At 48.1% G+C, this 16,368-nt stretch overlaps 1 protein-coding gene across 2 annotated transcripts in view; it reads left to right on the forward strand.

Annotated features, from left to right (window-relative positions):
* The window catches only part of RADX (RPA1 related single stranded DNA binding protein, X-linked), a 62,875-nt gene that overhangs the window by 11,755 nt on the left and 34,752 nt on the right, over positions 1-16,368 (forward strand). For both annotated transcript variants that reach the window (XM_067471689.1, XM_067471691.1), the window contains exons 3-5: positions 1,010-1,202; positions 12,470-12,578; positions 15,322-15,413. In XM_067471689.1, the coding sequence (XP_067327790.1) occupies positions 1,010-1,202; positions 12,470-12,578; positions 15,322-15,413 (394 nt within the window). The remainder of the gene's footprint in view (positions 1-1,009; positions 1,203-12,469; positions 12,579-15,321; positions 15,414-16,368) is intronic.

Genomic DNA, 16,368 nt, shown 5'->3' on the forward strand with positions numbered 1-16,368 from the left:
CTGCTGGAGCTAGGTGGGAATGTTTCAGCTGATCACCTTGATTAGCATTCAATGGCTTAGAAGTGCCTGGGGGGAATCTTTTCTTGAGAGTGATTTTATGTGCCTGTTTGTTTCCCCTCTGTTGTTTTGCTATTGTAATTTTTGAGTTTTTTAATACTGGTAGCCAGATTTTGTCTTCGACAATACAACAAACAACAACATCATAATTACAAAAACTTGTGAATACATAAAAATGTAAATGTAACATTACATTTTCATTTATCTAGATTGGAATGTCCATGTAGTCCTAGAGCAGGCATGGGCAAACTTTGTGGCCCTCATAGAATAATAGAATCATAGAATCAAAGAGTTGGAAGAGACCTCATGGGCCATCCAGTCCAACCCCATTCTGCCAAGAAGCAGGAATATTGCATTCAAAGCACCCCTGACAGATGGCCACCCAGCCTCTGCTTAAAAGCTTCCAAAGAAGGAGCCTCCACCACACTCCGGGGCAGAGAGTTCCACTGCTGAACGGCTCTCACAGTCAGGAAGTTCTTCCTCATGTTCAGATGGAATCTCCTCTCTTGTAGTTTGAAGCCATTGCTCCATTGCGTCTTAGTCTCCAGGGAAGCAGAAAGGAAGCTTGCTCCCTCCTCCCTGTGGCTTCCTCTCCAGGTGTTTTGGACTTCAACTCCCACAATTCCTAACAGCCGTAGGCAATTGTGGGAGTTGAAGTCCAAAACACCTGGAGGGCCAAAGTTTGCTCATGCCTGCCCAAGTGCCTTGCTCTGCATATATTGGACCAGAAGTTCTAGTGAGTTAAGCATGGCTTGCTAACAAATAGTGTGTGTTTGTGTAGGATTGCTGTATTGGATATGGCAGTATCCCCTTCATTTCTGTATTTCATCTTGCACACAGTTTATGTTATGTGATTTGGAAAGGCCAGTTCTGCTTTGATATTACGAGAACAAATGGTATCTCTCTTCAGCAATGCTGCTCAATCTATTTGGTGTGTGTCCTTCCTGTTTAGGCCTATTTTGAAGTGGCTGATCGTTCTGGGATGATGTCCATGGTGCTGTGGAACTCTTTGTGCCCCGAGTGGTACCACAGCCTGAAGATCGGCGCAGTGCTGCTCCTGGAACAATATGCCATCAAGTCCAGCTACCCTTTCAAAACACAGGCCGCTCCTGGAGACTCGCGCATGGAGAGATTCTCTTCTATTGGTTGAGTATCTGAAATAGGAATTGCATCATAATGCTGTGGTTGGAAACTAATCTGTACCCACCCTTTGGCTTTTTCCTCATTTTGCTTTATTGCAAATGGAATTGCAATAGATTTAGTTGACATTATTAATCAAAAGTAAACTCTGGGACATGTGGGATTGTGGCGCAGCTGGCTGAGTGTCAGCTGCATTAAGATCATTCTGACCAAAAGGTCATGAGTTCGAAGCCAGCCCAGGTTGGAGTGGGTTTCCAACCAATTGTGTAGCCTGTTGTCGACCTTTGCAACCCGAAAGACAGTTGCATCTGTCAAGTAGGAAAATTAGGTACCACCTTAAAGTGTGGGGAGGCTAAATTAACTGATTGATGAGGCCATAAAGGAAGGAAGGACAAAAAGGAAGGAAGGAGAAAGAGATAGGGAAGGAGGGAGGAAAGAGGGAAGGAAGAAGAAGAAGAGAGAGAGAAGGGGGGAAGAAAGAGAAAGGAAGAACAAAAGGAAGGAAGGAAGGAGAAACAGGCAGGAAGGGAGGAAAGAGGGAAGGAAGGACAAAAAGGAATTAAGGAGAAAGAGATAGGGAAGGAGGGAAGAAAGAGGGAAGGAAGAAGAGAGGGAAGGAAGGAAGGAGAAGGCGATAGGGAAGGAGGGAAGTAAGAGAAAGGAAGAACAAAAGGGAAGGTAGGAGAAAGAGGGAAGGAAGAAGAAGAGAGAGGGAAGGAAGGAGAAAGAGGGAAGGAGAGAGAAAAGAGGGAAGGCAAGTAGGAAGGAAGAAGAAAGGGGAAGGAAGGAGGAAGGAAGGACAAAAAGGAAGAAAGGAAGGAGAAAGGGAAGGAGGGAGGAAAGAGGGAAGGAAGAAGAGAGAGGGAAGGAAGGAGAAAGAGGGAAGGAGAGAGAAAAGAGGGAAGGCAAGTAGGAAGGAAGGAGAAAGGGGAAGGAAGGAGGAAGGAAGGACAAAAAGGAAGAAAGGAAGGAGAAAGGGAAGGAGGGAGGAAAGAGGGAAGGAAGGAGAAAGAGGGAAGGAGAGAGAAAAGAGGGAAGGCAAGTAGGAAGGAAGGAGAAAGGGGAAGGAAGGAGGAAGGAAGGACAAAAAGGAAGAAAGGAAGGAGAAAGGGAAGGAGGGAGGAAAGAGGGAAGGAAGAAGAGAGAGGGAAGGAAGGAGAAAGAGGGAAGGAGAGAGAAAAGAGGGAAGGCAAGTAGGAAGGAAGGAGAAAGGGGAAGGAAGGAGGGAGGAATGACAAAAAGGAAGAAAGGAAGGAGAAAGGGAAGGAGGGAGGAAAGAGGGAAGGAAGAAGAGAGAGGGAAGGAAGGAGAAAGAGGGAAGGAGAGAGAAAAGAGGGAAGGCAAGTAGGAAGGAAGGAGAAAGGGGAAGGAAGGAGGGAGGAAGGACAAAAAGGAAGAAAGGAAGGAGAAAGGGAAGGAGGGAGGAAAGAGGGAAGGAAGAAGAGAGAGGGAAGGAAGGAGAAAGAGGGAAGGAGAGAGAAAAGAGGGAAGGCAAGTAGGAAGGAAGGAGAAAGGGGAAGGAAGGAGGGAGGAAGGACAAAAAGGAAGAAAGGAAGGAGAAAGGGAAGGAGGGAGGAAAGAGGGAAGGAAGAAGAGAGAGGGAAGGAAGGAGAAAGAGGGAAGGAGAGAGAAAAGAGGGAAGGCAAGTAGGAAGGAAGGAGAAAGGGGAAGGAAGGAGGGAGGAAGGACAAAAAGGAAGAAAGGAAGGAGAAAGGGAAGGAGGGAGGAAAGAGGGAAGGAAGAAGAGAGAGGGAAGCAAGGAGGGAGAAAGAGAGGGAAGGAGGGAGAAAAGAGGGAAGGCAGGAAAGAGAGAGAGGGGACCAAAGAATGACCCGCAAGGGCCACCCAGTCCAACCCCCTGCCATGCAGGGAGGCCCAGTCAAAGGCACTCCCAACAGACAGCCTCTGCAGGAAAGCCTCCAGAGAAGGAGACTCCACCACCCTCCCAGGCAGCCTAGGCCACTCTCCGGGAAGTTCTTCCTGATCTTTTCTGTCGGATCTCTTTCCTTGCCATTTGGAACCATTCCTCTCTTGTATCCTGGTCTCTAGAGCAGCAGAAAGTCAGTTTCCCCCCTCCTTTTCCTCAATGGGACATCCTTTAAAATCTTGAAACGTGATTCTCATGTTCCTTCTCCTGGCTAAACATCCCCCAGGAGGAAAGGTGGAAGGAAAAAGAGAAGGAAAGGATGGAAGGGAATGGAGGGAGTGGGGAGTGAGAGAGGGGAGAAGGAAGGAAAGACAAAAGGGAAGAGAAGGAGGGAGGAGAGAGAGGGAAGGTGGGAGGAAAGAGGGAGGAAAGGAAGGATGAAGAGGAAGGAAGGAAGGAAGGAGAAACAGGCAAGGAGGGAAGGAAGAGGGAAGGAAGGAAGGAAGGACAAAAAGGAAGGAAGGAGAAAGAGATAGGGAAGGAGGGATGAAAGAGAAAGAAAGGACAAAAGGAAGGAAGAAAGGAAGGAAAAAGAGAGGGAAGGAGGGAGAAAAGAGGGAAGGAAGGATGAAAAGGAAAGAAAGAGGAAGATGGAAGGAGGGGGAAAGAGAGAAGGAAGGACAAAAAAGAAAGGAAGGAGAACGAGAGAGGGAAGGAGGAAAGAGGGAAAGGAGGAAAGAGAGGGGGAAGGAGGGGGAAGAGGGAAGAAAGGAAGGATGAAAAGAGGAAGGAAGGAAAGAAGGAAGGAAGGAAGGAGAAACAGGCAAGGAGGAAGGAAAGAGGGAAGGAGGGAAGAAAGAGAAAGGAAGGACAAAAGGAAGGAAGAAAGGAAGGAGAAAGAGAGGGAAGGAGGGAGGGAGGAAGAAGAAGAAGAGAGAGGGAAGGAAGGAAGAAAGGAAGGAAGGAGAAAAAGAGGGAAGGGGGAGAAAAGAAGGAAGGAAGGATGAAAAGGCAGGTAGGAAGGAAGGAGAAAGAGGGAGGGAGGAAGGATGAAAAGGAAGGAAAAAGAAAGATGGAAGGAAGAGGAAAGAGAGATGGAGGGAGGAAAGAGGGAAGGAAGAAGAGAGAGGGAAGGAAGGAGAAAGAGGGAAGGAGAGAGAAAAGAGGGAAGGCAAGTAGGAAGGAAGGAGAAAGGGGAAGGAAGGAGGAAGGAAGGACAAAAAGGAAGAAAGGAAGGAGAAAGGGAAGGAGGGAGGAAAGAGGGAAGGAAGGAGAAAGAGGGAAGGAGAGAGAAAAGAGGGAAGGCAAGTAGGAAGGAAGGAGAAAGGGGAAGGAAGGAGGAAGGAAGGACAAAAAGGAAGAAAGGAAGGAGAAAGGGAAGGAGGGAGGAAAGAGGGAAGGAAGAAGAGAGAGGGAAGGAAGGAGAAAGAGGGAAGGAGAGAGAAAAGAGGGAAGGCAAGTAGGAAGGAAGGAGAAAGGGGAAGGAAGGAGGGAGGAAGGACAAAAAGGAAGAAAGGAAGGAGAAAGGGAAGGAGGGAGGAAAGAGGGAAGGAAGAAGAGAGAGGGAAGGAAGGAGAAAGAGGGAAGGAGAGAGAAAAGAGGGAAGGCAAGTAGGAAGGAAGGAGAAAGGGGAAGGAAGGAGGGAGGAAGGACAAAAAGGAAGAAAGGAAGGAGAAAGGGAAGGAGGGAGGAAAGAGGGAAGGAAGAAGAGAGAGGGAAGCAAGGAGGGAGAAAGAGAGGGAAGGAGGGAGAAAAGAGGGAAGGCAGGAAAGAGAGAGAGGGGACCAAAGAATGACCCGCAAGGGCCACCCAGTCCAACCCCCTGCCATGCAGGGAGGCCCAGTCAAAGGCACTCCCAACAGACAGCCTCTGCAGGAAAGCCTCCAGAGAAGGAGACTCCACCACCCTCCCAGGCAGCCTAGGCCACTCTCCGGGAAGTTCTTCCTGATCTTTTCTGTCGGATCTCTTTCCTTGCCATTTGGAACCATTCCTCTCTTGTATCCTGGTCTCTAGAGCAGCAGAAAGTCAGTTTCCCCCCTCCTTTTCCTCAATGGGACATCCTTTAAAATCTTGAAACGTGATTCTCATGTTCCTTCTCCTGGCTAAACATCCCCCAGGAGGAAAGGTGGAAGGAAAAAGAGAAGGAAAGGATGGAAGGGAATGGAGGGAGTGGGGAGTGAGAGAGGGGAGAAGGAAGGAAAGACAAAAGGGAAGAGAAGGAGGGAGGAGAGAGAGGGAAGGTGGGAGGAAAGAGGGAGGAAAGGAAGGATGAAGAGGAAGGAAGGAAGGAAGGAGAAACAGGCAAGGAGGGAAGGAAGAGGGAAGGAAGGAAGGAAGGACAAAAAGGAAGGAAGGAGAAAGAGATAGGGAAGGAGGGATGAAAGAGAAAGAAAGGACAAAAGGAAGGAAGAAAGGAAGGAAAAAGAGAGGGAAGGAGGGAGAAAAGAGGGAAGGAAGGATGAAAAGGAAAGAAAGAGGAAGATGGAAGGAGGGGGAAAGAGAGAAGGAAGGACAAAAAAGAAAGGAAGGAGAACGAGAGAGGGAAGGAGGAAAGAGGGAAAGGAGGAAAGAGAGGGGGAAGGAGGGGGAAGAGGGAAGAAAGGAAGGATGAAAAGAGGAAGGAAGGAAAGAAGGAAGGAAGGAAGGAGAAACAGGCAAGGAGGAAGGAAAGAGGGAAGGAGGGAAGAAAGAGAAAGGAAGGACAAAAGGAAGGAAGAAAGGAAGGAGAAAGAGAGGGAAGGAGGGAGGGAGGAAGAAGAAGAAGAGAGAGGGAAGGAAGGAAGAAAGGAAGGAAGGAGAAAAAGAGGGAAGGGGGAGAAAAGAAGGAAGGAAGGATGAAAAGGCAGGTAGGAAGGAAGGAGAAAGAGGGAGGGAGGAAGGATGAAAAGGAAGGAAAAAGAAAGATGGAAGGAAGAGGAAAGAGAGATGGAGGGAGGAAAGAGGGAAGGAAGAAGAGAGAGGGAAGGAAGGAGAAAGAGGGAAGGAGAGAGAAAAGAGGGAAGGCAAGTAGGAAGGAAGGAGAAAGGGGAAGGAAGGAGGAAGGAAGGACAAAAAGGAAGAAAGGAAGGAGAAAGGGAAGGAGGGAGGAAAGAGGGAAGGAAGGAGAAAGAGGGAAGGAGAGAGAAAAGAGGGAAGGCAAGTAGGAAGGAAGGAGAAAGGGGAAGGAAGGAGGAAGGAAGGACAAAAAGGAAGAAAGGAAGGAGAAAGGGAAGGAGGGAGGAAAGAGGGAAGGAAGAAGAGAGAGGGAAGGAAGGAGAAAGAGGGAAGGAGAGAGAAAAGAGGGAAGGCAAGTAGGAAGGAAGGAGAAAGGGGAAGGAAGGAGGGAGGAATGACAAAAAGGAAGAAAGGAAGGAGAAAGGGAAGGAGGGAGGAAAGAGGGAAGGAAGAAGAGAGAGGGAAGGAAGGAGAAAGAGGGAAGGAGAGAGAAAAGAGGGAAGGCAAGTAGGAAGGAAGGAGAAAGGGGAAGGAAGGAGGGAGGAAGGACAAAAAGGAAGAAAGGAAGGAGAAAGGGAAGGAGGGAGGAAAGAGGGAAGGAAGAAGAGAGAGGGAAGGAAGGAGAAAGAGGGAAGGAGAGAGAAAAGAGGGAAGGCAAGTAGGAAGGAAGGAGAAAGGGGAAGGAAGGAGGGAGGAAGGACAAAAAGGAAGAAAGGAAGGAGAAAGGGAAGGAGGGAGGAAAGAGGGAAGGAAGAAGAGAGAGGGAAGCAAGGAGGGAGAAAGAGAGGGAAGGAGGGAGAAAAGAGGGAAGGCAGGAAAGAGAGAGAGGGGACCAAAGAATGACCCGCAAGGGCCACCCAGTCCAACCCCCTGCCATGCAGGGAGGCCCAGTCAAAGGCACTCCCAACAGACAGCCTCTGCAGGAAAGCCTCCAGAGAAGGAGACTCCACCACCCTCCCAGGCAGCCTAGGCCACTCTCCGGGAAGTTCTTCCTGATCTTTTCTGTCGGATCTCTTTCCTTGCCATTTGGAACCATTCCTCTCTTGTATCCTGGTCTCTAGAGCAGCAGAAAGTCAGTTTCCCCCCTCCTTTTCCTCAATGGGACATCCTTTAAAATCTTGAAACGTGATTCTCATGTTCCTTCTCCTGGCTAAACATCCCCCAGGAGGAAAGGTGGAAGGAAAAAGAGAAGGAAAGGATGGAAGGGAATGGAGGGAGTGGGGAGTGAGAGAGGGGAGAAGGAAGGAAAGACAAAAGGGAAGAGAAGGAGGGAGGAGAGAGAGGGAAGGTGGGAGGAAAGAGGGAGGAAAGGAAGGATGAAGAGGAAGGAAGGAAGGAAGGAGAAACAGGCAAGGAGGGAAGGAAGAGGGAAGGAAGGAAGGAAGGACAAAAAGGAAGGAAGGAGAAAGAGATAGGGAAGGAGGGATGAAAGAGAAAGAAAGGACAAAAGGAAGGAAGAAAGGAAGGAAAAAGAGAGGGAAGGAGGGAGAAAAGAGGGAAGGAAGGATGAAAAGGAAAGAAAGAGGAAGATGGAAGGAGGGGGAAAGAGAGAAGGAAGGACAAAAAAGAAAGGAAGGAGAACGAGAGAGGGAAGGAGGAAAGAGGGAAAGGAGGAAAGAGAGGGGGAAGGAGGGGGAAGAGGGAAGAAAGGAAGGATGAAAAGAGGAAGGAAGGAAAGAAGGAAGGAAGGAAGGAGAAACAGGCAAGGAGGAAGGAAAGAGGGAAGGAGGGAAGAAAGAGAAAGGAAGGACAAAAGGAAGGAAGAAAGGAAGGAGAAAGAGAGGGAAGGAGGGAGGGAGGAAGAAGAAGAAGAGAGAGGGAAGGAAGGAAGAAAGGAAGGAAGGAGAAAAAGAGGGAAGGGGGAGAAAAGAAGGAAGGAAGGATGAAAAGGCAGGTAGGAAGGAAGGAGAAAGAGGGAGGGAGGAAGGATGAAAAGGAAGGAAAAAGAAAGATGGAAGGAAGAGGAAAGAGAGATGGAGGGAGGAAAGAGGGAAGGAAGAAGAGAGAGGGAAGGAAGGAGAAAGAGGGAAGGAGAGAGAAAAGAGGGAAGGCAAGTAGGAAGGAAGGAGAAAGGGGAAGGAAGGAGGAAGGAAGGACAAAAAGGAAGAAAGGAAGGAGAAAGGGAAGGAGGGAGGAAAGAGGGAAGGAAGGAGAAAGAGGGAAGGAGAGAGAAAAGAGGGAAGGCAAGTAGGAAGGAAGGAGAAAGGGGAAGGAAGGAGGAAGGAAGGACAAAAAGGAAGAAAGGAAGGAGAAAGGGAAGGAGGGAGGAAAGAGGGAAGGAAGAAGAGAGAGGGAAGGAAGGAGAAAGAGGGAAGGAGAGAGAAAAGAGGGAAGGCAAGTAGGAAGGAAGGAGAAAGGGGAAGGAAGGAGGGAGGAATGACAAAAAGGAAGAAAGGAAGGAGAAAGAGAAGGAGGGAGGAAAGAGGGAAGGAAGAAGAGAGAGGGAAGGAAGGAGAAAGAGGGAAGGAGAGAGAAAAGAGGGAAGGCAAGTAGGAAGGAAGGAGAAAGGGGAAGGAAGGAGGGAGGAAGGACAAAAAGGAAGAAAGGAAGGAGAAAGGGAAGGAGGGAGGAAAGAGGGAAGGAAGAAGAGAGAGGGAAGGAAGGAGAAAGAGGGAAGGAGAGAGAAAAGAGGGAAGGCAAGTAGGAAGGAAGGAGAAAGGGGAAGGAAGGAGGGAGGAAGGACAAAAAGGAAGAAAGGAAGGAGAAAGGGAAGGAGGGAGGAAAGAGGGAAGGAAGAAGAGAGAGGGAAGGAAGGAGAAAGAGGGAAGGAGAGAGAAAAGAGGGAAGGCAAGTAGGAAGGAAGGAGAAAGGGGAAGGAAGGAGGGAGGAAGGACAAAAAGGAAGAAAGGAAGGAGAAAGGGAAGGAGGGAGGAAAGAGGGAAGGAAGAAGAGAGAGGGAAGCAAGGAGGGAGAAAGAGAGGGAAGGAGGGAGAAAAGAGGGAAGGCAGGAAAGAGAGAGAGGGGACCAAAGAATGACCCGCAAGGGCCACCCAGTCCAACCCCCTGCCATGCAGGGAGGCCCAGTCAAAGGCACTCCCAACAGACAGCCTCTGCAGGAAAGCCTCCAGAGAAGGAGACTCCACCACCCTCCCAGGCAGCCTAGGCCACTCTCCGGGAAGTTCTTCCTGATCTTTTCTGTCGGATCTCTTTCCTTGCCATTTGGAACCATTCCTCTCTTGTATCCTGGTCTCTAGAGCAGCAGAAAGTCAGTTTCCCCCCTCCTTTTCCTCAATGGGACATCCTTTAAAATCTTGAAACGTGATTCTCATGTTCCTTCTCCTGGCTAAACATCCCCCAGGAGGAAAGGTGGAAGGAAAAAGAGAAGGAAAGGATGGAAGGGAATGGAGGGAGTGGGGAGTGAGAGAGGGGAGAAGGAAGGAAAGACAAAAGGGAAGAGAAGGAGGGAGGAGAGAGAGGGAAGGTGGGAGGAAAGAGGGAGGAAAGGAAGGATGAAGAGGAAGGAAGGAAGGAAGGAGAAACAGGCAAGGAGGGAAGGAAGAGGGAAGGAAGGAAGGAAGGACAAAAAGGAAGGAAGGAGAAAGAGATAGGGAAGGAGGGATGAAAGAGAAAGAAAGGACAAAAGGAAGGAAGAAAGGAAGGAAAAAGAGAGGGAAGGAGGGAGAAAAGAGGGAAGGAAGGATGAAAAGGAAAGAAAGAGGAAGATGGAAGGAGGGGGAAAGAGAGAAGGAAGGACAAAAAAGAAAGGAAGGAGAACGAGAGAGGGAAGGAGGAAAGAGGGAAAGGAGGAAAGAGAGGGGGAAGGAGGGGGAAGAGGGAAGAAAGGAAGGATGAAAAGAGGAAGGAAGGAAAGAAGGAAGGAAGGAAGGAGAAACAGGCAAGGAGGAAGGAAAGAGGGAAGGAGGGAAGAAAGAGAAAGGAAGGACAAAAGGAAGGAAGAAAGGAAGGAGAAAGAGAGGGAAGGAGGGAGGGAGGAAGAAGAAGAAGAGAGAGGGAAGGAAGGAAGAAAGGAAGGAAGGAGAAAAAGAGGGAAGGGGGAGAAAAGAAGGAAGGAAGGATGAAAAGGCAGGTAGGAAGGAAGGAGAAAGAGGGAGGGAGGAAGGATGAAAAGGAAGGAAAAAGAAAGATGGAAGGAAGAGGAAAGAGAGATGGAGGGAGGAAAGAGGGAAGGAAGAAGAGAGAGGGAAGGAAGGAGAAAGAGGGAAGGAGAGAGAAAAGAGGGAAGGCAAGTAGGAAGGAAGGAGAAAGGGGAAGGAAGGAGGAAGGAAGGACAAAAAGGAAGAAAGGAAGGAGAAAGGGAAGGAGGGAGGAAAGAGGGAAGGAAGGAGAAAGAGGGAAGGAGAGAGAAAAGAGGGAAGGCAAGTAGGAAGGAAGGAGAAAGGGGAAGGAAGGAGGAAGGAAGGACAAAAAGGAAGAAAGGAAGGAGAAAGGGAAGGAGGGAGGAAAGAGGGAAGGAAGAAGAGAGAGGGAAGGAAGGAGAAAGAGGGAAGGAGAGAGAAAAGAGGGAAGGCAAGTAGGAAGGAAGGAGAAAGGGGAAGGAAGGAGGGAGGAAGGACAAAAAGGAAGAAAGGAAGGAGAAAGGGAAGGAGGGAGGAAAGAGGGAAGGAAGAAGAGAGAGGGAAGGAAGGAGAAAGAGGGAAGGAGAGAGAAAAGAGGGAAGGCAAGTAGGAAGGAAGGAGAAAGGGGAAGGAAGGAGGGAGGAAGGACAAAAAGGAAGAAAGGAAGGAGAAAGGGAAGGAGGGAGGAAAGAGGGAAGGAAGAAGAGAGAGGGAAGCAAGGAGGGAGAAAGAGAGGGAAGGAGGGAGAAAAGAGGGAAGGCAGGAAAGAGAGAGAGGGGACCAAAGAATGACCCGCAAGGGCCACCCAGTCCAACCCCCTGCCATGCAGGGAGGCCCAGTCAAAGGCACTCCCAACAGACAGCCTCTGCAGGAAAGCCTCCAGAGAAGGAGACTCCACCACCCTCCCAGGCAGCCTAGGCCACTCTCCGGGAAGTTCTTCCTGATCTTTTCTGTCGGATCTCTTTCCTTGCCATTTGGAACCATTCCTCTCTTGTATCCTGGTCTCTAGAGCAGCAGAAAGTCAGTTTCCCCCCTCCTTTTCCTCAATGGGACATCCTTTAAAATCTTGAAACGTGATTCTCATGTTCCTTCTCCTGGCTAAACATCCCCCAGGAGGAAAGGTGGAAGGAAAAAGAGAAGGAAAGGATGGAAGGGAATGGAGGGAGTGGGGAGTGAGAGAGGGGAGAAGGAAGGAAAGACAAAAGGGAAGAGAAGGAGGGAGGAGAGAGAGGGAAGGTGGGAGGAAAGAGGGAGGAAAGGAAGGATGAAGAGGAAGGAAGGAAGGAAGGAGAAACAGGCAAGGAGGGAAGGAAGAGGGAAGGAAGGAAGGAAGGACAAAAAGGAAGGAAGGAGAAAGAGATAGGGAAGGAGGGATGAAAGAGAAAGAAAGGACAAAAGGAAGGAAGAAAGGAAGGAAAAAGAGAGGGAAGGAGGGAGAAAAGAGGGAAGGAAGGATGAAAAGGAAAGAAAGAGGAAGATGGAAGGAGGGGGAAAGAGAGAAGGAAGGACAAAAAAGAAAGGAAGGAGAACGAGAGAGGGAAGGAGGAAAGAGGGAAAGGAGGAAAGAGAGGGGGAAGGAGGGGGAAGAGGGAAGAAAGGAAGGATGAAAAGAGGAAGGAAGGAAAGAAGGAAGGAAGGAAGGAGAAACAGGCAAGGAGGAAGGAAAGAGGGAAGGAGGGAAGAAAGAGAAAGGAAGGACAAAAGGAAGGAAGAAAGGAAGGAGAAAGAGAGGGAAGGAGGGAGGGAGGAAGAAGAAGAAGAGAGAGGGAAGGAAGGAAGAAAGGAAGGAAGGAGAAAAAGAGGGAAGGGGGAGAAAAGAAGGAAGGAAGGATGAAAAGGCAGGTAGGAAGGAAGGAGAAAGAGGGAGGGAGGAAGGATGAAAAGGAAGGAAAAAGAAAGATGGAAGGAAGAGGAAAGAGAGATGGAAGGACAAAAAGGAAGAAAGGAGAACGAGAGAGAGGAGGGAGGAAAGAGTGAAAAGGAAAAACAAAAGGGAAGGAAGGAAGGAAAGAGAGATGGAGGGAGGAAAGAGTGAAAGAAGGAAAGACAAAAGGGAAGGAAGGAAGGAAAGAGAGATGAAGGGAGGAAAGAGAAAGAGAGAGGGGGAAGAGGAAGGAAGGAAGGTGAAAGTGTGGAAGGGAGGGAGAAAGAGGGAGAGAAGGAAGGAAAGGAGGGACAGAGGAGGGAAGCATAGGATGGAGGTGGTGGTGGTGGGGGTGGGGGGAGCTGAGAAAAGAGCCCAAGTTTTTGAGGAGATATGTTCACAGATAGATGTGGGAAAAATATCAGGAGAGAATGCTTCTGGAACATAGCCAGACAGCCCAGAAAACTCAAAGCAACCTGGCTAAATAATTCTTTGATAAAGGCATGTTTTTATATAGCAATATCGCCAGACCGTATTCCTGATACAACTAGTAAAACAGGGTTGTACTCAGATTTAATCTTTTTTTTCCAGAAATCAGTTTGAATGTCCGAGACCCTCCAACGAAGATTAGCCTCATTCCTGAAGATCAAGTGAAAGCCGAGTGGAAGCTGCCGGAAGTTAAATATCGCTTTATAGAAAGGTTTGGATTTTTTTTCTGTCTTCCTTTTCTCAGATTTTTAATATTATATATTATATAATTATATTATACAAGGTTGAAATCCATTTTGATGTATTGCAAAGTTTGCAAAGAGAGGGGTTTAGGGTCAAAGAGGGGGAAAACGTGGGCTTTGGGGGTATAGAGTTGAATCATAGAATCCTACTGTTGGAAGAGACCTCGTGAGCCATTAGTTCAATCCCATTCAAAAAAATCACATTCAAATCAACCCCGACAGATGGCCATCCAGCCTCTGCTTTATTTATTTATTTTATTTCGTATCAAAAGCGTTGCATAAATTGGTATAAAAAGTGATAAAAATAGAAGGAGAACAAGCAGCTAAATATCTTTTGACCAAAAAACGGGCAACAGCGACTGCATTGTCTGTAGCCTCAAACAATTTTTCTTCTGTACATAAGGCAGGGCATTGCGGACAAGCATACAGATGCGGAGTTGTCTGTTCTGCTCCACAGTTGCACAATAAATAAAATAAATAATAATAATAAATAAGATTGTTTTGAATTCTGCTCCTGTCTTCCGGAGTATTGACTCTCCCTCCTAGTTTGGGCTTGTCTGCAAACTTGATGATCCTGCCTCCTAACCCTTCATCTAAGATCCTGAATAGGACTGAGCCATCAGTATTTTGCCCATTAGGAATATAATAATAATAATAATCATCATCATCATCATCATCTTTATCATCATCCTGATCATCATCTGAGGATGACCTGGGAAGGAATCCCACTGGAGCATTGCAGCGCACCCAAATCCCTGGGAGTCACTCTGGACCGTGCTCCGACCTACAAGAAGCACTGCCTGAACATCAAGCAAAAAGTGGGTGCTGGACGAGTTCCTGGCCGCTGTGTCTATCTGGATGAGGAGGAACAAGCTGAAGATCAATCCCGACAAGACGTCCGCCTGGTCGATCGTAAACCGGACTGGGGTATAGGGTGGCAACCTGTGCTGGACGGGGTTACACTCCCCCTGAAGTCACAGGTCCGCAGTTTGGGAGTCCTCTTGGATTCAACGCTCACGCTTGAGGCTCAGCCGTCGGTGGTGTCTGGGAGGGCTTTCGCACAACTGAGACTTGTGCACCAACTGCGACCATACCTCGCGAAGGCTGATCTGGCCGGAGTGGTGCATGCCTTGGTCACCTCTAGATTGGACTACTGTAATGCGCTCTACGTGGGGCTGCCCTTGAAGACGGCTCGGAAGCTCCAACTGGTCCAACGGGCAGCAACCAGGTTGTTAACTGGGGCCCCTTACAGAGAGAGGTCAACCCTCCTGTTCAAGGAGCTCCACTGGCTGCCGTTTATATTCCGAGCCCAATTTAAGGTGCAGGTGCTCACCTCCAAAGCCCTGAACGGTTTGGGACCACCCTACCTGTGTGACCGCATTTCCATCTATGAACCCACACGTTCATTTCGGTCATCTGGAGAGGCCCTGCTCATGATCCCGCCTGCATCGCAAACGCGCTTGTTGGGGACGCGGGACAGGGCCTTTTCTGTGGTGGCCCCCCAACTCTGGAACACCCTCCCCAAAGACCTTAGACAGGCCCCTTCATTGGCTGTCTTCAGAAAGAACTTGAAAACCTGGCTTTTCCGATGCGCCTTCCCAGATTAGGAAATCTTCACTACCAAGTCCCATAAGCACTTTATCAGAACCAATGATTGCTGCACATCGCACTTGCCCTAGAAGCCCTTTATACACCTCCTGTCACATCAGCACTTTTAATTCTTGTACCCACCTTTTGGCCCGGCCCAGTTTTATTGTGTTTTAGTGTATTGTGCCTGTTGTTTACTTTGCTTTATTCTGTTTTTAATTGTTTGATTTGCTTAGATTGTATTGTTATGTTGTGTGTTGAGGCCTCGGCCTGTGTAAGACACATCGAATCCTTCGGGAGATGCTAGCGGGGTACAAATAAAGTATAATAATAATAATAATAATAATAATAATAATAATAATAATAATAGAAACAATATCATACGAAAGCTGACTGGCACAACCTGGGGATCAAAACCAGACACAGTAAAGACATCTGCCCATGCGCTTTGCTACTCTGCTGCTGAGTACACATGCCCAGTGTGGAACGCATCTCACCATGCTAAAACAGTGGATGTGGCTCTTAATGAGACATGCCGCATTATCACGGGGTGTCTGCGCCCTACACCACTGGAGAAATTACACTATTTTGCCAATATTGCACCACCTGACATCCGCCAGGAAGTAGCAGCCAGTAGTGAAAGGACCAAGGCAGTGACATCTCCAGCACACCCCCTGTTTGGGTATCAGCCAGCACATCAACAACTTAAATCAAGAAATAGTTTTCTAAGATCTACAAAGACACTTAGTGGAACACCTCAGCAAGCGAGAGTCCAAAAGTGGCAGGCTCAAACCCAGAACCTCAATCAGTGGCTGATACCAAATGAGAGGCTCCCCCCTGGACACACAGAAAACTGGGCGACTTGGAAGGCACTGAACAGACTGCTTCTAGATTTAAGTCGTTGACGTGCAAACCAAAAATGCAGACAATAAACAACAACATCATAATTACATAAAACGTGAGTACATAACAATATAAAATTACAATATGCACCATATATTTGTGGAGATTTCGAATGTCACTAGATTCCTATCAAGAAGCAGAAAGATTTTGTTCGTCCTTTTTAAAAAAATATTTAAATGTTTTTTGCTGTAAACATTGCGCCTAAATTTCTGTCTCTTCCAGGTCTGAATTAGACAACGTACCAGATAATCACTGCTGTGATATTACTGGACTTGTGCAATATGTCGGAAGGACTCAACGCACGAGGAAAAGGGGTAATTTCAAAAACTTAAATATTTAGCAGTCGGTTCAATAGTATTTACCTGAATTTTATTTTATTTATTTTTATTTATTGTGTCAGGCAACCAAACAGTTGTATTACAAGGTTCTTGTGGGTTTTTTCGGGCTATAGAGCCATGTTCTAGAGGCATTCTCTCCTGACGTTTCGCCTGCATCTATGGCAAGCATCCTCAGAGGTAGAGGTCTGTTAGAATTAGGACAATGGGTTTATATATAACTGTGGAATGGCTGGGGTGGGGCAAGGAGCTCTTCCCTGCTGCAGTTAGGTGTGAATGTTTAGCTGATCACCTTCATTAGCATTTGAAGGCCTGCCTGCGCCTGGGAAAATCTGTTGCTGGGAGGTGTTAATCTGTGCCTGGTAGGCCTTCAAATGCTAATGAAGGTGATCAGCTGAACATTCACACCTTACTGCAGCAAGGAAGAGCTCCTTGCCCCACCCCAGCCATTCCACAGTTATATATAAACCCATTGTCCTAATTCCAACAGACCTCTACCTCTGAGGATGCTTGCCATAGATGCAGGCGAAACGTCAGGAGAAATGCCTCTAGAACATGGCCCTATAGCCCGAAAAAAAACCCACAAGAACCTAGTGATTCCAGCCATGAAAGCCTTCGACAATACAGTTGTATTACATTTTTGACAGAACAAACAAACAAACATACAAAAGATACAGAGTTTGGAAGCTTGGTATTTTATTAAATGTCTTTTGACCAGTATCTGGCCCCTTGGAGTGCCTCTGGTGTTGCCGCAAAAAGGTCCTCCCTTGTGCATGTGGCAGGGCTCAGGGTGCATTGCAGCGGGTGGTCAGTGGTTTGCTCTTCTCCCCACTCGCATGTCGTGGATTCCACTTTGTGGCCCCATTTCTTGAGGTTGGCTCTGCATCTCGTGGTGCCGGAGCGCAGTCTGTTCAGCGCCTTCCAAGTCGCCCAG

This window comes from Anolis sagrei, chromosome 10 (genome assembly GCF_037176765.1).
Source record: "Anolis sagrei isolate rAnoSag1 chromosome 10, rAnoSag1.mat, whole genome shotgun sequence".
Taxonomy (NCBI): domain Eukaryota; kingdom Metazoa; phylum Chordata; class Lepidosauria; order Squamata; family Dactyloidae; genus Anolis; species Anolis sagrei.